Raw genomic sequence first — 24,170 nt, 5'->3', positions numbered from 1 at the left:
ACAGAGGGTGATCACTATAGTTTACCTTTAGAACTTTGTAAACATTAAATCAAGAAATACATTTGTACATATTTTCTATGTAAAAATTGGCCATGATTCCCACAAAATGCTGGAAATAATTATAGTTCTAAACCTACTACACACCTAATGATGAAACAAGTGTACAAAGTATCAAAGTTACAACTCGTATAGTCTTCAAAGGAAGTAGACCTAAACAAAAATCTAAACCAATGCCGACACCGAACAAAACTTTTACCTTGGAAAAAGTGGTCCACAACGTGAAATAAAGTCGGTGTCTTTTAGGTCAGAGACCACAAGTTCAAATTGTACAGATAACTTCCTGAGAATAAGGTAAATGTATACATGGGAATAAGGTAAGGTTTAGTCCGTATTGATTGGTCAGTCAGTCAGTAATGTAAACAGACCAAAATATCGAACTGTTTTTCGAGAATTAATCTTTCTAGTGCGTTTAGAGTATCTTTTCACAATCTGACAATAGTGGTTTTGCAAAAGGTTTCACGAAATGGTTTTCCTTCCACCATGACAGGCCTGGGTAACATTTAAGTGAAAAATGCTTAAATAAAGTATCACTATTCATGTTTTTCTTACGTTGTTTTGATCGAACTGAGATAGTTCTTGAAAAAAAAGTGAATAAATTTTTGTTTTGATTTACGGAAGGCCGTACACGCCATTATGTTATACGGCTATACAGCAGTAAATAAATTTGGCGTATGTTCTATATAAAATTAACAATCTTTTGAGAGCTGTAACGCATACCCATGCAGACCCATTTTAAAAGGGATTACTAGCCTTGTGTTCTTAAATGACATATAAACCACCAAAAACACCAAGGAAAGTAGGAATCATGTATCTTCTAAGGAAGATTTTTTTGTCTCACAGATCAACACTAAGGAATAACTTCTAAACTGACATGCAAAATGTGGGCATGGACACACGAGTAATGAGGTTTGTTTACATTTCTATAAATGCAAAAAGTCTCCTGTGAAAATCCTAAACACGAAGAAGGTGACAATGTAAGTGCCAGTCTAGGTTTCAAAGAGTTGGATTTCTTACTCCTAGATTAGTATGTAGCAATGATATACCACCGTCTGCACATTCGATGTGTCATCCACTTGTATATATGGTTACAACTCGATGGCATGAAGGGTAAATAGTCCAGAGATACCTGCCAGCCTAGAACTGAAGAATGAACCTAATACTGAAGAATGGGCTAACCTTACTCAACCCTATGATGTCATGTTGACTTTCGAACAAGAGGACATTTGGACGGACAGGTGTTCTGAAATCTAAGTAATTGGATCTGCTCATAATGGTAACTCTCGGACTATCGTTTCTTCCAAGAGGCTAAAGTCCATTTGGCAGATTTCATACCAGTGGGCCTGTAGACAGACGGGCTGGTTGCATTTGGAATATAAAATTCATGCACATCGTTGACTAATTTACACAGATGCTTTTCTTAGTTTGCAGCTTATTGACTAGAAAACCATAGATATTACTCTTCAAAGTATTTAAGTAGACACACAAATATACAAAAAGCTGGATAAGGTTGAATCACAAATATGCCACAAACTGGTTTAGGCAAAAGTACATACATCTGCAAAAAACTGGAATAGGTAGAACAGAACTACCACCAACAGGTCTAGGTACAGCCACAAATCTGCGGAAAAACTGGATTAGGTAGTAGCACATACATCTGCCACAATCTGGTTTAGGTAGAGGCAAAAATCTACCACAAACAGGTTTATGTAGTATAAGAAATCTACCACAAACTGGTTTAGGTAGAAGCACAAATCTGCCACAAACTGGTCTAGGTAGCACAAATTTACCATTAACTGGTTAAGATAGAAGCACAAATCTACCACAAATAGGTTTAGTAGCAAGCACAAATCTACCATAAACAGGTTTAGGAATAAGCAAAAATCTACCACAAATGGGTTCAAGAATAAGCACAAATCTACCACAAACTGGTTTAGGAATAAGGACAAATCTACTACAGACTGGCTTAGGATTAAGCAGGAATCAACCACAAACGTGTTTAGGAATAAGCACAAATCTACCACAAACTGGTTTAGGTAGAAATACAAATCTACCACAAACTGGTTAAAGTAGAAGCACAAACTTACCACAAACAGGTTTAAGAATAAGCAGAAATCTACCACAAACTGGCTTAGGAATAAGCTCCATATACCACAAACTGGTTTAGGAATAAGCAGGTAGAACTAGAAGCACAAATCTGCCACAAACTGGTTTAGGTAGAATCACAAATCCCCCACAAATAGGTTTAGGAATAAGTACAAATCTACCACAAACAAGTTTAGGAATAAGCACAAATCTACCACAAACAGGTTTAGTTAGAACAGTAGAATCACAAATCTACCACAGACTGGTTTAGGTAGAAGCACAAATCTACCACAGACAGGTTTAGGAACAAGTACAAGTCTACCACAATCTGGTTTAAGAATAAGCACAAATCTACCACAAACAGGTTTAAGAATAAGCACAAACCTACCACAAACTGGTTTAGGTAGAAGCACAAACCTACCACAAACAGGTTTAGGATAAGTACCACAAACAGGTTTAGGAATAAGTACCACAAAGAGGTTTAGGTAGAGGCACAAAACTACCACAAGCTGGTTTAGGTAGAAGCACAAATCTGCTAGAAACATGTTTAGAAATAAGCACAAATCTACCACAGACAGGTTTAGGCAGAAGCACAAATCTACCACAAACTGGTTTAGGAATAAGCATTAATCTACCACAAACTGGTTTAGGTAGAAGCACAAATCTACCACAAACTTGTTTAGGCAGAAGCACAAACCTGTCCCAAGTTGATTTAGGTAGAAGCACAAATCTACCACAAACTGGTTTAGGTAGAATCACAAATCTGCCTCAAGCTGGTTTAGGTAGAACACAACATCTGCCACAAACTGGTTTTTGAAAACACAACAAATATAATGACCTTAAAGAACTCCAACATTGAGCAACAAGTGACTTTTATCACTAATACAGGCCACTTGAAATCTATTTGAAAAGTGTATGCAAGGTATGTAGCATTTAAGAAATTAGTTTGTTTTGGGTTTAATGCTGTTTTCCAGCAGTATTTCAGTTATGTAACGGTGGGCAGTTAACCTAACCAGTGTTCCTGGATTCTGTACCAGTACAAACCTGTTCTTCACAAGTAACTGCCAACTTCCTCACATGAATCAGGGGTGGAGAACGAATGATATGTCTTTTATCAAATTGTCACAGAGAACATACGCCTCATCCAGGGTTCGAACTCACGACCATGCAATCCGTAGATCTGCGCTCTCCCTATTGAGCCAAGCGGGCGAGCTTTTAAGAAATAAGTGCAGTGACAACTGTGGATACATAAAAATGGTAACATCTTCCAATAAATAAATTTATTTAATGATCAGTAAAAGAAAACATAACTAGTGATAGATTATGTAATTATCAGTAGATCATAAATCATTTGAAATTCACTGTTGTAGCAATAGGCCCAAATAGGCCTAAGGTGCTAAACTTAGGACGGAATATACATGTGAATTTAAAAGCAGATTTGACAAATAACGGATAACAGAATTAAATATCCCATCATGTTTTCGACAAACTTGTGAGAGCTTTATACAAGGATGTATCTGAATCTAACAGTAAGACAGAATGATGAGAAACTCAGCACTGAAAGTGGTCTCTTAACAGATCTGGTAAATTTAAAAAGACATGAAATATGTTAAAATACTAAGTCGACAAAGGCTGAAACTGTGGCATTGTTCAAGATCAGTTTTAAGATACAAAACACCACTCAAAGTCAACTGACTGTTTCTTTGCTAGACTGTTGGAATAGCAGATTTAGTAAAGGCAAACATTTGCTGTGAGATAGTTGTGAGAGGCTTCATAAGCAGTTGTTTTAACTGACACTTTTGCAGGCAATTTTGCCTACTGGGAACTGTTTTATTTGGTCGCTGGATGAGTAATGAAAAAGTCATTTAATGGTATGTACCAATATAGTAAAAACATTTGGGAGGAATTTTAAGCAGGCGCTTAATAAAAACAAGAGGCCCAAATGGGCCCAAGTTGCTCACCTGAAGACAACCTGACTTTGCTTCTAACTAGGTTTGGTGGAAATCCTTTAAAGCTGTTCATCAAAACAAAACTTATTTATTTTTAATAAACACTTTTTCTGTAATTTGCTGACACACAACAAAAACACATAACCATCAGAAGAAATCATTCAAAGGTATTTCTATTTTAACTCTAGTGGCCCCTATAATGCACCCCTTTTAAACAAATTTGGCATAAGACCTTATAATGATGTTACAGACAAAGTTTAATGAAGATCCATCAAGCGGTTCATTAGTAGAAGTACATTAAAGGTATTTCAATTTTAAGCTGTAGTGGCCCCTAAAAGGAGCAAGTGCCGCCAACTGAACAAACATGGTAAAAAGCCTTATACTGATGCTCTAGACAATGTTTGATGAGGAACCATCAAGCTTACTCTAGTGGCCACTGAAGGAAGAAACCTATTAAGCTATTTTTATTTTCTAACCTAGCGGCCCCTACTTGGGCCGACTGCCCACATCTGAACAAATTTTCGAGAGGACTTTATAATGATGCTACATGAAGATCCATACAGCAGTACATGAGAAGAAGTCGTTTAAGGGTTTTCTCTAAAATGGGCCTAGTGCCCCCATTTGAACGAAACTGGAAGAGAACCTTATAATGATGCTACCGACCAAAATTAGTTTGCAAGAGATCCATCAAGCAGTTCATGGGAAAAGCCTTTTTAAGGTGTTTCTAGCTCTAGAAGAAAATATAACGATGCTACAGACCAAGTCTGACGAAGATCCATCATGCAATTCATGTGAAGTCTTTTAAAGGTTTTTCTATTTTTAGCTCTGGTGGCCAATAAAAGGGGCCAAGGTGAACCATTTGAACAAACTTGACAGAGATGATGCCAGGATGTTACTGACCAAATTTGGTGTAAATGTTCAAGTAAAAATTGTTGACGCTGGACAATCCACCTATATTAATAACTCATCCTAAACAAACTTCAGGTGAGCTAAAAAGTCACTTTATACAGGTGGTCACATGTACAATGTCTACCAAAACCATTTTTTTCCTGAACTATCTTTTCAGCTATGATAACAACACAATACTATTGCATAAAATCCAACTCCATGCCAATATCAAATGTTTGACACCTTACTGTGTATAAATGTCAATAACTCCATGACAGAATTGTTGATGTCTATTACAGACACATAAATATATTCTCTTGTAAACACTGTGTACTGAGTATCTGACAACGAACTGTTGTATCACATTCGCTGATTCATCTAGCATCAGCTTATTTTATAATACTCCTATTAGTTTCTTCCTCCTTTTTCACAGCTATCAGCTAAATTTCTTGACCTGTAGAGAGATGTTAATAAATTAGTTCAAATCAAAAAATACATCAGGATATTACAATTTTAAATGAATTTTAAAAAGTCTCCCAATATCATAGTCCCTGTGTTTGTTTGTTTGTTTTGGGTTTAATGCCGTTTTTTAACAGTATTTCAGTCCTGTAACGGCGGCGGGCAGTTAACCTAACCAGTGTTCCTGGATTTTGTACCAGTACAAACCTGTTCTCCGCAAGTAACTGCCAACTTCCCCACATGAATTATCAGAGGTGGAGAACAAATGATTTCAGACACAATGTCGTTTATCAAATCGTCACGGAGAACATACGCCCCGCCCAAGGATCGAAATCGCGACCTTGCGATCCATAGACCAACACCCTCCCTACTGAGCTAAGCGGGCGGGCTCATAGTACCTGTGGTTATCAGTGCAAGTCTGTCAGCACCATTTTACAATGAAGATTCTGTTTATCAACCTTCTTTTACGACCTTTTTGTGGAAATTTGTGGAAAAGTGCATTAGGCGGCGCGGACAGTGGTTTCTGCTCTACATCGAACAGTTTGTTATTATTTTGCTTTGTTGCATATTATGCCTCCTAAGGATCTTATAGATGATTCTACGAAATATACTGTACTCACACAGGAGCAACTTAAATCTAGAATGCAGTTAATGTTATCTGTATACATGTATAAAATAGACCATAGTATCATGGATGAGCATGCAGATATTGTTAATTAGATTCTGGTGAAAAATTGCTATACTATCACATATTTTGGCAAGACCTAAATTTTGCAAACTTCTAAAAGTCTAATTATGGCAGATTTAATCTCCTTCAAAGCAGTGTATTTTGCCTTAATAGTACTTAAAATTAAGAGTTTTAGCAAGGACTAGATTTCATGTAATAATCAAAATCACTATATAGTGAAAATTAATCTGTCACAAATTTTTCTGATTTTCATTTACTGACTGGCCTGCTAGTTAATAAGCAAAGCCATTCAATAAGTGTTTTGTTATATGACATCTAAAATTAATTTTCTGTTTTATTTTCAATTTTTCAACTTACTAGCTCAGTAACAAGAGCTGTCCATCAGACAGCACACTTGACTTTTCTCAGTGCTTGACTCTGAATTAGTGCTTTGCCAGTAAAAGGGGCATAAATCTGTCAAAATTCAAATCTAAGTTATGAGGATTGTTTCTCCTGGTGAAGACTTTGATAGTAAATAACTTTTTCAAGTTTCAAATCAAAAGCTTTGATAGTAACAGAGATATTTGACTTTATCAAAAACTTTAACCAAAATATTTTAAGTTAAAAAGGGGCATAAATCTGTCAAAATTCAAATCAGAGTTATGGGGATTGTTTTACCTGGTGTAGACTGTGATAGTAAATAACTATTTTAAGTTTCAAGTCAATAGCTCTGATAGTAACAGAGATATTTGACTTTATCAAAAACTTTAACCAACGGCGACACCAACACGGGGGCGAGTGCAATAGCTCTATATTTTCTTCGAAAAGTCGAACTAAAAATGTGTTAAATCAGACCAGGCATATAGCACAAACTAAACACCAGTGATTTATATAAGAATTAAGAAGACATGTAATAACTGTAGTAATTTTCTCTTCCACATTTCAGTGTTTATTTTAATCTGCATCAACAAAGCAGCCATATAGCTGCATATCAATAAAAGAACTATGTCACTTCTCTAATAAAATGAGCATTGAGGTGTATCAAACTTAATCAATCAAATTTTATTGATTTCAACTTACTTTACATAAAAATGCATCACAGATTTCTGTAACAAACTGATCACATGTCTGTAAGGAGGCATTTCTTTGACTTCTTGACAGTACCTGAAATTTGTATATACTGTATTATTGTGGGTTTTCTTAAGTTACTCTTTAGTCTTTTACAGATTTCATAATTTGGAAATAACATACTTTGTACTTGACTGAAAAGGTATACTAATATATTAGTTTACAAAGAAATAGAGACACTATGACTGCGAGTGCCTACATGTATTAGACCTCACCATTCAGCTAAATAAGCTGTGTACAATAAGTATCTAAGTATCTTCATAGTCTCCAATTGTTGCCCATATTGGTTTGTATATTTGTTTGTTTTGGGTTTAATGCCATTTTTCAACAGTATTTCAGTTATGTAACAGTGGGCAGTTAACCTAACCAGTGTTCCTGGATTCTGTACCAATACAAACCTGTTCACTGCAAGTAACTGCCAACTTCCCCACATGAATCAGAGTTGGAGGATGTATGATGTCAGACACAATGTCTTTTACCAAATCGTCACGGAGAATATACGCCCCGCCCAGGGATTGAACTCAAGACCCTGCGATCTGCCCTCTCTCTATTGAGCTAAGCGGGACGGATGGTAACTTCTCCACAAGAATGTTAGTATTATCAATTTTAGTTGGAAAATATTACAAAATATAGAAGAAGTTCCAATATCAGAATCTTTCCCAGTTCTTTAGCGTGCCAGATGACACAAGACTCTTATCCGAGTAAACATAATTTTAGTTGTAGTAGCATTGCAAAGACATAAAAACTGACTAAAGAAAATACTACAATTTAAATAATATAATTTTGATTAATAGCTTTCTTTCTATGCAGGAACAGAAGATGTAACAGCAGTTAAACTTTATAACTTTATAATTTCAATTCCTTTATAATAAATTGCACCTTAATCCTTGCTAGTGCTAATTACAATACATCTACATGCTTATCCATTACAATCCTTCTACAATACCATAGCAATGAAAGGGTAGAGCATCTGACTCAGACCAAGAGATCATGGGTTTAACTCCAAAAGGGAGCAAAATGTACCACTGGTCTCTACAATCCCTTACATTAGCTAAAGTGCTGGGGCAGTCATTAAGCTTGGTCAATCTTAGTTTTAACAAAACTCCACAGTGTAAAATATATATACAAGCTGAAACAAAAAAACAAACCTTTTAGATATTTAATAGAGTCCATTTTCCCCTTCCCTTTTTTACTGCTGTCAGTAGCCTGTAAACACTAACCATTATGAACACACTTTCTACTGCTAAATGCAATCCAAAAACACTTCTCTCTTCAAAGTACTATTTACAATCTAGCTAAACTTACCCTTTCTAGAGCTAAATACAATCCATCAACACCAAGGTTGTAACCACTTTCCAATATTCTTCTAGCATCAGTTCTTGAACTACCAAGTGCTGTATGTAACTGTTCCACAACAATATCACAGAGAGATTTATTTGCCTTTCCTGTCCGCTGAATGTCTAAACACTGAAATAATTGTTCTGCTAGTTTCACATAATCTGCAAAAACAGAACAACAACAAATAATTATTTTATTTACAAATGGTGAGATTTGTGTAAAAGGAGGTTACTAATGGTTAACTCTTTTAATAGCACTGACCTCCAGATTTTGGTTAAAAATGATCTTTCTTTAAAATTGAATTTTGGTCATATTATGAACATTAGAATATGGGTTTGTATTTCTAAACTATTTTCAAAAATGCAATATCAAAAAAACATAAATGCCTAAGTCAATAAAGAACATATTTTACTTGACTAAACAGTCACCTTGACCTTTAACCAACAAGCATCGATGATGTGCTGACATATTGTCTCATCATGGAAACGTTTGTGTGTAGCACTAAGATAATCCATCAATGCATATAAATATTATGGAGTGGAAACAATTTTTACATGACCTTCAATACTGACCTTGACCTATGACCTAGAAGCAAACGTCATGTACGCGCATAGTCTACAAATTGCCCTCTATTCACAAACCAAGTTTTATGAACCTATCTTGAATACTTTTTGAGTAATTGCAGGATCCAGATTTGCGGATGGGCAGATGGCATTCCTATAGTCCCATCTGGTGTTCCATCAGAAGGGGATTAATAAAGGATATAACATGATACCTTGCAGTACACAGCACGCAAACACGCCAGATTTAAACACATCATAATGCACAGCTTCATGTGGGGAACATTCTATCTTCTGTAATAGCTTTGTGACAACAGCATCTGGTAAATTCCTAAAGCAAAAGTATATTCAAGACTGATATGCTTGTTTGCAAAAACTTGTTTCCTTTTAAGCTTTGCTGGTAAAGCATTGAAATAATATTCAAACAATCTTGAGTTTAAGCCTCAATTTCTCTGCACATTTTTCTCACCCGGTGTCAGTACAAGCAGTAAATCTAGCAAATTGTCTACTAACATATCAGCAATGACTGGCACATACCAATACTGACAAGACTTTTGATTTTTTCTTTATTCTGAGCATTTGTAAATGACTACAATTATTTCTTCAACATCATATCCATTCTGGAATTACTCAAGCACCAGACTAATCTTAATGCGAAAAGTGACTTGGAAATGTATCAACCAGACATGTCTACCAAGTATGTAAGTAACTACTGTTCAATATCATGTGCTATCAGTTTGATCTGTGCATCAGATTCAGCATCAACCTTTTATTTATTCAAACCTGCACAATGCTTACAGTAAATCTATATAATAATATGATTCCGTTTACACTGTACACTTTCTTACTCACTGCAGATACATACTTGCATTATGCAAGCAGTAAATCTGCAAATATGATTCCATTTACATTATACACTTTCTTACTCATTGCAAATACATACCTGCACAATGCAAGCAGTAAATCTGCAAATATGATTCCATTTACACCATACACTTTCTTACTCACTGCAAATATGTACCTGCATAATGCTAACAGTAAATCTGCAAATATGTTTCCATTTACACCATACACTTTCTTACTCACTGCAAATACATACCTGCATCTAGCATAATCTACAAATATGTTTCCATTTACACCATACACATTACTCATTGCAAATACATACCTACATAATGCTATCAGTAAATCTGCAAATATGATTCCATTTACACCATACACCTTCTTACTCATTGCAAATGCATACCTGCATAATGCTAGCAGTAAATCTTCAAATATGATTCCATTCATACCATACACCTTCTTACTCAAATTGCCGATACATACCTGCATAATGCTAGCAGTAAATCTGCAAATATGATTCCATTCGCACCATACACATTCTTACTCAAATTGCCAATACATACCTGCATAATGCTAGCAGTAAATCTGCAAGTATGATTCCATTTACACCATACACCTTCTTACTCAAATTGCCAATACATACCTGCATAATGCTAGCAGTAAATCTGCAAGTATGATTCCATTTACACTACATACTATCTTACTTGCTGCAAATACATACCTGCATAATGCTAGCAGTAAATCTGCAAATATGATTCCATTTACACTACATACTATCTTACTTGCTGCAAATACATACCTGCATAATGCTAGCAGTAAATCTGCAAATATGATTCCATTTACACCATACACTTTCTTACTCATTGCAAATAAATAACGCTAGCAGTAAATCTGCAAATATGATTCCATTTACTCTATACACTTTCTTACTCAAATTGCAAATACATACCTGCATAATGCTAGCAGTAAATCTGCAAATATGATTCCATTTACACCATACACCTTCTTACTCACTGCAAATAAAGACACACTGTCACCTATGAATTATTGCATTTCTAAACAGAATCCTGAGGAAACAAATTATTAACCTTTACCCTGCTATATTTCTAAAATGAATCTTTCAATTTGGACAGTACCATTAACTGTTGAAAGGGGTGCATACCAAAAAGATACTGACTGAATGGCAAACAATGCAGGTCATGATCAGACTGCACGGATGTGCAGGCACTGGTTGCAAAGGCAGAATCAATAATGCCCAGCATGAGAAGGGTTAAGAATCTACTTTCCGTCTACATTAAATATTACTATTTCCAGTATAAACTGGTTAAGAACTGAAAAACATTTCTTCAAATACAGAAGTGTTATAAAAACAGTATCTTGATCTCAAGCTGTATTCAGCTCAATTGGATTTGCAGGGCCTGGAACCAAAGAGGCGGTTGCCCCCAAAATCATTATGAGCTGAATGCATCATTGCAGATCAATATACTGCTTTAACGATCCCTTTTGTTTTATTGATATACCTACTTTTAGTGTTATACCAACCAAAATTAACTACAATATTAGGCAGGTGAGACTAAAAACTTGTTTGAAATGGTTAACTTTTAACACATGGAATGTCAAGATGCCTTAATTACATCACAACTAAAGCTAGCAGTCTAACCATTGAATATTTTTTCGTTCCTTACAGGGTTTTGTATTTGTGAGCAAAAGACATGTTGTATTTGAGACACAAAATTGGTAGGTATACAATAACTAGAATGTGTCTGTAGGACACAGGGTGTGCCCCCACTGGTACATTTGTCACAAATAAGGGGCAATAATTCAAATGTTTGCAGTCTTAAAAGGCTATAATAAGCATTAAGATTTTCAAGAAGAATGCCAAGTGTGCAAGGTCACATCATGATAAAGACTTGTGCAAGGTTTCATGAATTTACATCAAATACTTTTAGAGCTAGGCATGTCATTAGGTGAAAATGTGCATTTTTGACTATCTTAGGGGCCATAACTCTGGAAATAGGGGACAGAGGCAGACGAAAAGTAGAAGACGTGCATGTTTATATCACGATAAAGATTCATGCAAGGTTTAATATTAATTTATATGAAATACTTTTTGAGCTAGGCGCGTCACAAGGTGAAAATGTGCATTTCTGACTATTTCAAGGGCCATAACTCTGGAAATAGGGGTCTGTGCCAGATAAAAAAATAAGAGGTACACAAGTTCATATGATTTAGACTCATGCAAGGTTTCATCAATCTATATGAAATACTTTTTGAGCTAGGCAATTGTCACAAGGTGAAAATGTGCATTTTTGACTATTTCAGGGGGCCATAACTCTGGAAATAGGAGTGCAGCCAGACAAAAAATAAGAGGTTTGCAAGTTTATATCAGTATTTAGACTCATGCCAGGTTTCATCAATCTATTTCAAATACTTTTGAGCTAGGCACGTCACAAGATGAAAATGTGCATTTTTTACTATTTCAAACTTCGGACGGACAGACATACGCATCCACAAACGGACCCACAGACAAGACCAAATCTGTATGCCCCCCAACACTCATGGAGGGAGGGAGGGGCACAAAAATATTATATAAAGATCCCTGTAGTATGGCTTTTGTATAACTACAAAAGTGCTATGAATTGAGAGTTAAAGGTTTACCTTTGTGACTAGAGAGTATATCGTATGCTGCTCTAACATTGGATTCAAACAAAGGTCTACTGTAATGGGTCATCTTTAACATCTGGTCTGCACGCTGAACTAGACTTGTGCTGTCCTCAATCGAGTCAAAACTAAAGACATAAAAAAAATACACAGAAAGTACTTTGCCAATTCTACTTTTACAGGAAACATAATTGCTCTGTGGATGTCAAAAAAATCAGCTCTTTTCCTTAAAAAGCAGCATTTGCCACAGAAGTTATATTTTAGGATCAAGTGCTGCATGTAGCACCTTAAATTTGTTGAAAACACCATTCAATAACAAATCACCTTAAATATCTCTTAAAACCACAATTGTGTAATGACTTAAACTTCAGACACATGACTAGATGTGAGACTTTATCTGTATTGTCTACTCATTTATGCTTGCTATAAAATGTAAACTGTGAGTTTAATGGGGAAATTGATGGTTTGCACAACTTTGAAACAATATTTCATTGTGATCAACTATTTTTCTGCATGACCTAACCCATTCAAGCTCCATTTCCAACAAAAAGTTTCAACCAAACATATGTGGGTACCAAATGGGAAGCACTTAGCTTCCCAGTTGATGAAATACTGTTACTTACTAGTCTGCAAGAAAGGCCATTGGGTCCTCCGGCCTGTTGGCTATTATTTTTCCCAGTGCATCTCTCATCAGCATACCAACAGACGTTCGCTCTAAAAAAGAAGAAAACAAACATTTTAATGCTGTACTGCATTTAGCATGTTACTCTTGTGTGCTGTAATTATGTACATCCCAAGTTCCAAGAGCAGCTTTCCAAGAGATTTTATTTTTAAAACCAGGAGACTCCAAGAATTACAACTAGACATAAAAAGCCCTGAAAATATGCAGTCATGTTGGTGAAGCATACAAATGAAATCTGTAAAAAGATCCTTTGGAAGCAAAGAATGCAACCAAGAAGAATAACAGCAGACTCAGTTTGATTGAGTCTGCTCATGAGAGGTAATGTCCCTTTATTAACTGGATGGTCACTGTAGGAGGAGTTCAGTACAAAAGGTACAGAGGTAACTCTAATGTGGAAAAGTCCAAAAAGGGGTCATAACTCTATAAATAGTAATTAGACATGAAAGTCCTGAAAATATGCACACGTCCATGCCATGCTGATCAAGAATACCAAGTTCCTGTTGGACTGGATGGAAACTGTAGGATAAGTCAAGTACATAAGATACAGATGTAGCTGTAATACAGGTAAATCCAAAAAAGGGCATTATTCAAAAAATAGTAATCGGACATGAAAGTCCCAATAATATGCACATGTCGACTTCATGCTGATTATGCCTTTTGAGCTTCATTTCGACTGGATGAAAACTGTAGGAGATGTTGTGTTTGCAATAAAGTGTGACAGGCAGATGTAATGATGAACGGATGTAGAGACAGATGGATCAAACACCACATGTATGCCTCCCAGATCTCAGACACCAGGGGCATAAGATTTTTCTGACAAATCTATACATGGAATAACAATTAAGAACTTAAACAATATAACTATGAAAATCCACATGAACATTAAATAATAATTTGTTCACTGACAAGAAGCAAACAAGAGCACTCACAGAAGGAGATTTTTGTTTTTGTTGGGTTAAACATCAAAACAACACAATAGGTCATCTGACAACTTTCAACCTTTAGATGGTAAAGAAAGATGCCAGGTGCCCCTCTGTGCATTATTTCATCGCGAGCAGGCACTTGGTAGAACCACTGATCTTCCATAAGCCAGCTGGATGGCTTCCTCACATGAGAAATTAAATATCATACCTTGAACCCATCTTGGTGAGAGGCAAGTGATTTGTAGACAGCGACCTTAACCACTTGGCCACAAAGGCACCCCCCTCCCCCGCACAACAGAAGGAGATAACTACCCTAGCAGATGGCCACTACTTCATACTGAGGGAATATAGACATTGTTAGTGTTCTGCATGTCATTTTGACAAGGTAAACAATGCTTGCTATCTGTATGACAATCATCTCAGCAGATAAAAGATATTAGAGCCGTGCCATGAGAAAACCAACATAGTGCGTTTGCGACCAGCATCCGCGCAGTCTTATCAAGATCCATGCTGTTCTCTAACGGTTTCTCCAATTGCAATAGGCTTTGAAAACGAACAGCATGGATCCTGACCAGACTGCGCGGATGCACTATGTTGGTTTCCTCATGGCACCGCTCATTTAATGAATACAAAGTAAAGCTATTTTAATTTAACCAACTTGATGTTAGACATAGTGGCCCAAGTCATGTGTGTGTCTCAATGTCATATTATGATTGAAAATTCAAGTGTATTTAAAATTTATGAGAAAATCCATTAAACAGTTTAGATAAATGCTTCTGGACAGAAATAATGACTGAACAGACGAAGACACACTACTACAATTGTCTCTGAGGTATTAACTAGAAGTGTCATTGTTTCTTTTGGTTTGTATCATGCATATCACTAACTTTATTAATTTTACTACAGCAAGTCATGCCCTCACATTTTATCTGCGTTTACCATGCCGATAGCCACTGCCGAAACGGGCATGCACTCTGCACTTTAACATACAATCGGGTATTTATAAAACAAAAAGAAAAGTAGTTTTTAAAGAAACATTTTGTTTTGTTATGCAGAACCTGTTTTACAGTAGGGACTCACATTTTACATCATTATTATATTAAATTATATTATACGAGCTGACTGGGAGACGAGTTGACTATGGGGCGAATTGATTGTAATCCTGTTATGTAAACACATTTTTACTCAATTATCACGAAACGCAAATTTTACATTTATTGAAGAACGAAATTTTCGTGGAAACTTTACCAAGAAATTGCCTGTCAGACTCTTTTGGGATATCATCAGATGAATTTATCTTTTTCCTGTCTGTCATTTTTGCTATTTTTTTTTTGTCGGTATGGTAAATAAACGGACAGTTCCGAAAACATCCGAAGATCAACAGGAAAAAGTCCGAAGAAATCCGCTTAAAACATTGTACATGAAGTTGTTGATGGTGCAACAAGAGTTTATTGTTCCAAATAATTACTTGAAAAGAGGGATGGAGAAGTTCTGTGGTGGGGAAACTATTTGGGTAACATTTATTTGTTCATATTTCTTGGTTTTGTAAACTGACATCGACTGTCATTGAAATTTTACATGTTATTTTGATAATGACATGTGGAATACACAGGTACTGAGTAGCAACAACCACCACTTTTTAGTTAGTTTTGATTACTAGATGAATGTATGCATGTCAAATCAATTGTGCTTATGAACATAAAATTTACTGATAAAGTTTTATGGAGTGTTAAAGTCATGTCCTAGATTTTGACATGTTTGTTGTTTTGTTTTTTTTTGCCACTGTGTGTGCAATTTAACACAAGTGTCCACAGCTAATTGCACCATTTCTGCTACACATATTTGAATTATTCTGATATAATTTATTCATCTATTACAATGGCCTTAAGTCTTTACAGAGCAATACAAAAATTATAATGAAATTTTAGACCCATTTAACATTTAAGTACGTGGTATTTTCACTTTGGAAAGTAGTGTATCATTTCCAGTCTGCACACTTTTATGTATTAAAATCATACAATATTTAAATTACCCTCTTTACAACACAGTAAGGTAGGTTTGAAAAACAAATGCAAGCATTTCTCAGTTGTTTGTGGACAGTTTTTGGAAATCCTGATTCAAGGGTTTGCAAAAGTTATCTTTACTGTGGTAATTGCTACCTGAGATATTTTCTGCAACAGTTGAGTAGTGATTTCATAAGTTCCATACACAGTTCTGTTAACCATCACAATTTTTAGATCAAAGCTTATTAAATATTTTGATAGTCGACACCGTATGGTACTTAACAATGAATGGTCTTCAACTATGTAATGTCATGTTCTGTCTAATGACACTGACCTAATTAGCATTGCTTTTTAAGTCAGATGTGACCTAGTACTGTATTACATTTATGACATATTTGTTATACTTGCCAGATAGAACTTGTTATGAAAATACAAAATAACCAAAGCACCTTCCAGAACAATATTTATTACACAATAATCTAAATAAAAAATAAAAAAAACTAAGATGATTTCGGAAATTCTTGTTTCTACTATAATCATTTAAGAGTTAGATGTTTATAAAGATAGAAAATCAACAGTGTTTGATATTTGTTTTATTCATGCCATGATGAAGTGAGAAATGTCAGTAATTTTGATAAGGGCTACAGATTATATCAAAACTGTGCTTTTATGTACTGCAGTCACAGTGTAATGCATCTTTCTGCTTTAATATTATCAAGCAACCTACTCTTGCATTCAATGGGGCTGTCTTCAGTAATTCAAGGTTAAATGAAATATCTACATCACTTTCAAAAAGATGACATTGATAGGGGTTATTGAGAGGTAGTGCAGTGACAAAGAACCATAACTCCAGGTTGTCTCATTTTTTAATTATCTCCCTTTTTCTGATAACCTTGTTCGGGGCATAACTTGAATACTATGAAAGGTATCGACATCATACTTTACGTATTCCTAGAGGTCAATGTGAGGAAGTGCATAGACAAGGACTATAACTCTAGGTGGTCCCATTTTTTAATTATCCCCCTTTTTGACACTTCTTTTGCAGAGGATAACTCAAAAATGTATTGGTATTGAAGGTACCAAGTTGTAACTTTATACAATGATAGACCTCATTGAAAGAAAGTGCAGTGACAAGGAACCATAATTCTAGGTGGTCCAATTTTTGAATTATCTCACTTTTTTATAAAACCTTGTCCGGGCTCAGAATATGTAAGCTATACTTTACATATTAATATCAGTGAGAGGGAATGCAGTGTGAAAAAACCACAACTCTTGCTGACCTCATTTCTCCTTAACATAACCTCTGTGATTGAAAAGCCCCTTATGCTACAGTAATAGTGGGGCGCATCCATCAGTGTTACCGATTGCCTTGTTTGACAATAAATCCAAAGCTAATTAAGATATTTTGAAAATTGAAAGAGGTCCTATTACAACTCATAGAACTCTTTAAAACGATGTATAAAACTGATGAATTTGACTCAGATGTATATTTAAAGAGAAATCAAGAAAAAGGTCATCAGACAATAGTGTGATCGGTTATTCCATCATATTAAAATAAATGAGCCGCGCCATGAGAAAACCAACATAGTGGCTTTGTGACCAGTATGGATCCAGACCAGCCTGCGCACCGCGCAGTCTGGTCAGGATCCATGCTGTTCACTAACAGTTTCTCTAATTGTAATAGGCTCTGAAAGCAAACAGCATGGATCCTGACCAGACTGCGCCGATTTTCTCTAGTTTTGGTACCTTCTTGCGGTGAGCTGGACAAAGTTGTCAGAATGGTTGTTTGGTGTATTTGCATAAGTGCATTAGTTAGTGCACGGCATCTATCCCATTTTGTCTGGACAATAATTTTTACATGCATGGAACAATGGTGTTTATATTTGGAGTTATCTCAATTGGAGTGTCACACAAACTCCTGGTTCCTTACTAGTCTTAAGTGAAAGTCACACCAGAGGGTCAAAGGTCATGTCAGATCTTGTCCAAGCCATAAGTTTGATATTCATAAGGCAACCTTTTTGGTTTTGGCATAAATGTTTGCACCCAAATCCCGGATTCCTGTCTCAATTGTTATTGGTCAAACTTAAGGGTCAAAAGTCATTTTAGAGCTTGTCTGCGTCATATCTTTGACAAGCATAGAGCAATCTTGTTTTCTTTTTCACATAAGTTTGCTTGAATGAAACAAAGTGTTGGGTGCAAATCGTAAGCCCTGTCTTAAGGCATAGGTAACACATAGGGGTCAAAAGTCATTTTAGAGCTTGCTAGGGTGGTAACTTTGACAAGCTTGGAGAGCAGTTGTAGCTTTTTCTCTCCTTCTATCAGTGTTTGTCCTGACATTCTTATCCTCACAACTTCACAGGAGGTTTTACTACCTAGTTAGATTTGCATTTCATCCGCATTTACTGGCTGAAATATTTATTGCTGCTGTGGTTCTGGGACAACACTTTGTATGTGAAAAGAAATGGAACCACTGTCTTACCATGCATGATCGTAAGGGTCTGAACGCATGGTTTTACTGTATCTCTGTGATTCTAGCAGGTAAAAAAAGTCATAAAACTTACAATTGTTAACTTTTCCAAGACAACATGCACAGCGCTTAACTCAGGTCACAAGCTCCAAGGTCAAGGTCACACTTGAAAGTTAAAGGTAAATAGCTTATCTACGTGTCTGCTCCATATCTTACTGAAAAGCTCCATATCTTACTGAAAAGATTTTCATAAAACTAACATCAATTTTAGGTGAAGGTCACACTTGGAGGTCAGAGGTCAAATAGCTTAATTTTGTGTCCGCTCCATATTGTCTGAACGGATTGAAAGGTTTTCATAAAACTAAAATCTGTTGTTTCCTTCAACAGGGGGACACACAGAGTACATAGCCGAGGTCACCAGGTTCAAGGTAAAGGTCACACTTGGAAATCTAAAAGCTAAAATCTGTGTCTGCTCCATATTTTCTGAGCCGCTGGGAAGATTTTCATTAATTTAGCACCAATTATTTACCTCATCAACTTGATGTGCCGATCTAATAACCCAGATCAGAAGGTCCAAGTCAAGGTCACACTTTGCGGTCAAAGGTCAAATACTTTAGATTTGTGTACACTCCATATCTTCTACACCATTGAATAATTTTATTAACCCTTAGCCTGCTGGCGGCAGAGGATTCTGCCTTTGTGACCAGTGCAGACCAAGATCAGCCTGCACATCCGTGCAGGCTGATCATGGTCTGCACTGTTCGCTATTCAGTTAGTAAATTTTCAGTGAACACCCCTTCGAATAATAAATGGTATTGCCCAAACTGAATGATGGAACAGTCCATTTTAGAAATTTAGCAGGCTAAGGGTTAATAGCATCAGTTGTTAACCTCATCCAGATGTACAACCAAGGTCTTTGGTGTAGGTAAAAAAAAATGGTCAAGGTACACACTGGGAAAAAGGTCATGTCTGATCTTGTCTGGACTGTTACCTTGACATGCATTAAGGCTTTACCCACATTCCTGGATTGATTGTAGTTGAATTTTAGGAGTTGGGACAGTTTTTTTTAGAAAACCAGCTATTATACAAATAAAAAAGACTGAAATATGTGCCCATTATAATTCTATATTAGGGAGTCTAAGTGCTTGTGTTTACAATGAAAATTGTCTGTGTGTTAACTCAAATGCTCAGGGTTTGAAATTAAGGGCTCTTATTATTTCAGAACACAAGTTTGACATGGGGAGATGATAGAAGTTACCCAGGGTTCACAGAATGTTTCCAGAACAGTGTGTTGATATGGATCCCCAGTGGGTGGTTGTGGCTGACCTTGCCGTTCTACCTACTATATCTATTGTCTCAGAAAACCAACGCCTTGACAAGCTCCTGGAAGAACCATTCAAAATTGGTAAGGTCTTTAAAATTATTTTCCCCTAAATATATTACATTTAAATATGTTTGCATATTTTATAGGTGCCCACTTAAGTTCATATATTTCAGTTTGATAAAAATCACTTCCGTGAATGTGACTAGTTAAAAAATATCAGATATTTAGATAAGATCCTGGGACATGCTTCTAGTAAAAAATATTTGACTAAGTAGGTAAAGCACATAACTGTGAATTGAGCAATCATGACGATTTCACAGAAGGTAATGTGTCTGAAGTTGTTCGTCGTGCACCAGTGAGTCATGTGTGAAAGTTGTCAGTTACTTGTGGAGAACAAGTCAGTACTGATGCAGAATTCATGAACACCAGATATATTGAATGACCTGTTTTAGCCCAGACTATGATACCTTTGAATGATTTTCTGTTGTTGAGTCTTTGATGTCTAGTTATGCTATTACACTTTATTTATAACTGTATATTTGCACTAGTAGATTATCTTGTTTGCATTGTAAGAGACAAAAGTTTTACAACAAGAAGTATATCCTTCTACAAAATGTCACAAATCAGCATAATTGAAGTTGACATTTTTATGAGTTTGTTAAAGTAAAGCTAAATTACTGCTATTTTACTGCATTTTTAATCCCCCGCCATGAGTGGTGTGGGATTATTGGAATGGGGTCTTCGTCTGTCCGTCTGTAACAATTGTGTCCGCTCCATATAACTTAAACCCCTTGAAGGATTTTCATGAAACTTGGGTCAAATGATCACCTCATCAGGGCGATGTGCAGAACCCATGCCAGCCATGTTGGCTCAAGGTCAAGGTTACAACTTAAGGTAAAATGTTTGAGCCTTCCATTTTGTGTCCGCTCTGTATCTCCTAAACTCCTTGAAGGATTTTCATGAAACTTGGGTCAAATGTTCACCTCATCAAGAGGATGTGCAGAATTTATGAGTCAGCCATGTCAGCTCAAGGTCAAGGTCACAAAACAAGGTCAAAGGTTTGAGCCTTCCATTTTGTGTTTGCTCTGTATCTCCTAAACCCCTTGAAGGATTTTCATGAAACTTGGGTCAAATGATCACCTCATCAAGAGGATATGCAGAACTTATGAGTCAGCCATGTCATCTCAAGGTCAAAGGTTTGAGCCTTCCATTTTGTGTCCACTCTGTATCTCCTAAACCCCTCGAAGGATTTTAATGTAACTGCATATTGTGTGGAACAAATTCATTGATGTCGTTATACATGGACTATAAAATGTACTTAACAAATTCAATGCTTCCACGCAATAACATCAACCCTATCACTATCCATAACAGCGGCAAGGGATATAGCTGTCTTGTTTACTTTGTAGCTAATTTGGCACAGTGATACATACCTTTTATACATGTTTTAGAAACTACACAAGGGTTTTATTAATAAATACTGCATAGAATGCATTAATTTTACTTTTACACACTTTTCTCATTATATAACGTATACTTACTAGGTTTCTAAAGAAATGAAGATATGCTCCTTTAGATTTCAGATTTCTATTTGTAATTTTACATATACTAGTATACCCATATAATACGTTATATTGTATTCTATGTTTCAGTGTATAGCCACGTTGCAGCTTATAATTATAGTTATAGAATTGTCCTATGGTGCCGCTGAGTTGAACAGAAAAAATGAAACATATTTCCAAGCTTACTTCATTGGTCCTTTGATAGAGGCATTGACTATTGTAAGTTTATATAGTGGAATACCGGTAGTTTTGTATTTATATACCTCAAGATACAAGTACAAAGTATATGGGGAATATATCAGACAGGCATGTATGTTTGCCTGTTTATTGGTTGTTTGTCCGTCTGTATGATATTGCTTCCCAGAGACTTATATCTAAAACTCTAGAATAGGATTTTCAAATATCTATAAGTAATACATCACCATTATAATAAGATGTAAAGCAAACACATCTCCAATCAATAAATTCAAGGTCACACATGGAGCTTAATGGTCAAATTAGACCTTATGCCTGTATGATCGAAAGCTTGGCATGTAGAATTTTTTTCATGCGAGGAAGCCATCCATCTGGCTTTTGGAAGGTACGTGATGGGTGCCTGCCCATGCCTGATATAATACTGAAGGGGAACCTTGATCTTCCTTACCATCAAAAGCAAAAAGTTAAAACTCAACAAAACAAAGAAAGGTACTTTTTTTATATACTTAAAATGCATTAAGCCCTAAAGCAATATAACAAACTGTTTTCATTTGTTTTTACAGATTTTGGTAGCATGCTATATAGAGATAGAGAGAAGGAAGGGATTTATAACTTCTGGTGTACTGTTTATGTACTGGGTTCTGGCAAATATCACCTATATCATTCCATTCTACCGTAAAATCATTGAAAAGGTAATTATCACATAATTAGTAAGAAATAAGTATTATACAGTGCTACTTCTCTAAAGCAAACATCAATGAGGAGAAAAGTGTGTCAGTTGTACAGCCTGTACAACTGACACACTTTTCTCCTCATTGATGAAGCATTATGTTTCTATATTACAATATGTTGTGTATATATGCAAAAATGATCATATTGTGAATTTTTATATTTCATACCAATGCTCCTGATAAGTATTAAAATAAAGTATTACATTTGTATGACATTAATGAGAATCAGACTGGAAGGTCCCTCTGTTAAAGACTTTGACACTTTTGCAAGTGGAACAAAAATTTGTGAAATGTTCAATAGAAGAATGTAACTTGGTTACAGTGATACTATGCTGTTAATAAGTATTAAAATTTTGTGAAATGTTCAATAGAAGAATGTAAATGTTTGTGACTTGGTTACAGTGATACTATGCTGTTAATAAGTATTAAAATAAAAGTGTTATATTTTTCACCTATTCAGTCTTTACCTTTTTATCTCACCTTAACAAAGTTTGGGTGAAGAATTGTGATTACTAAATGTCTGTTGTCCGTCTATACTTAATTTTAAAGTACAATAGAGGTCAGCGTTTTGACGAAACGTTTAAGTCTGTCCATCAGTCTAGTTGGGACTGCAACTTTTTCAGCTTTGGAAGTCCCAGGACTGCAACTTGAAATTGCTAGTGAGAACCCTGTGTACAGGCCCCAATTGTTCCCGAAACATTTTCATTCTCACTTTGAGTTTGAGATTTAAATTTTGAAAGCAAATGTTATCAGAACTCCAAGATTAAATTCCAATTGAAATTGACCATTAATTCTTCACTTGAAAATAGGCATTAATGTAACATACAATTTTGAACATGTAGTTTAGGGGAAAAAAGGTCTTATGATCAAACACGGCTAAGACTGAAAATGTTTTGTGAACATTGGGCGAGACATTTTCGCTTGGGAGAGGTTAGTTTATGAAGAAGTTCATGAAATCAGAAAGAAAATACCTGGCCTTGAAGAGTTTGCTGTTCAGAAATGTTGTTAATACAAGGGCTGGGTGGCAGGGATTTCCCCCTGCTGCAGTGCTCTGAAGCCCTGTCTACTTCTGTAGCAAATTAAGTTCTAAAGAGAGGACCCCAAGACCTCCATCAACTTTGCAGCTTCCACTTTCTACTTCAGTAGTTTATGAAACCCAAGTTACAAAGGCTATATTGTTCTTATGGCAGCTTCTATACAGTTGAGTCTGCCTTTCCAGCCATCTATATTAAGCAGCTACTTGCCTTAAGCAGCCAGGCAGTTTACTTCCTGAATGGACATGTTATAAGTTTCTTATTTCTACCAAAGAGCTATAAAAATAAATAGATCAGCAACTTGAAAGGCATACAGAGCAAATCTCGCCAACATCACATGGGAACTGAATGAGATCTCGTTTTACTGGTGTATGAAACAGACAGCAGAAGGATAAAAAATTGTGTCGAGATAAACTTTCTATCATATCGTTTGTTAATCCCCCGCCACAAATGGTGGGGGGGTATGGGAATGGTCTCCGTCCGTCCTTCCGTCTGTCCGTAACACTTTCGTGTCCGCTCCATATCTCTTAAACCCCTTGAAGGATTTTCATGAAACTTGGGTCAAATGATCACCTCATCAAGACGATGTGCAGAACCCATGAGTCAGCCTTGTC

General features: G+C 35.9%; 2 protein-coding genes across 2 annotated transcripts in view; one reads left to right on the top strand and one right to left on the bottom strand.

Moving 5' to 3' along the window:
- Positions 1-3,407: 3,407 nt before the first annotated feature.
- On the bottom strand, positions 3,408-15,617 carry LOC123538310 (tubulin polyglutamylase complex subunit 1-like). The gene is made up of 8 exons (XM_045322297.2): positions 15,489-15,617; positions 13,259-13,349; positions 12,633-12,763; positions 10,924-10,987; positions 9,347-9,462; positions 8,539-8,732; positions 7,186-7,269; positions 3,408-5,433 (listed from the first exon to the last, which is right to left on the bottom strand). Exons 1-8 carry the CDS (start codon positions 15,553-15,555, stop codon positions 5,416-5,418), a joined length of 765 nt encoding a protein of 254 aa, XP_045178232.2. The 5' UTR covers positions 15,556-15,617; the 3' UTR covers positions 3,408-5,415.
- A 13-nt stretch (positions 15,618-15,630) lies between these two features.
- LOC123538309 (multidrug resistance-associated protein 1-like) overlaps positions 15,631-24,170 on the top strand; it is a 65,954-nt gene continuing 57,414 nt past the window's right edge. The window contains exons 1-4 of the mRNA XM_053529691.1: positions 15,631-15,753; positions 19,933-20,115; positions 21,687-21,815; positions 22,355-22,483. Coding sequence (XP_053385666.1) covers positions 15,661-15,753; positions 19,933-20,115; positions 21,687-21,815; positions 22,355-22,483 — 534 coding nt within the window. The 5' untranslated portion in view covers positions 15,631-15,660. The remainder of the gene's footprint in view (positions 15,754-19,932; positions 20,116-21,686; positions 21,816-22,354; positions 22,484-24,170) is intronic.

The sequence above is a fragment of the Mercenaria mercenaria genome, chromosome 18, assembly GCF_021730395.1.
Source record: "Mercenaria mercenaria strain notata chromosome 18, MADL_Memer_1, whole genome shotgun sequence".
Classification (NCBI taxonomy): Eukaryota; Metazoa; Mollusca; class Bivalvia; order Venerida; family Veneridae; genus Mercenaria; species Mercenaria mercenaria.
Note: the sequence above shows the minus strand (reverse complement) of the source record. Positions and strands in the feature narration are given on the sequence as shown.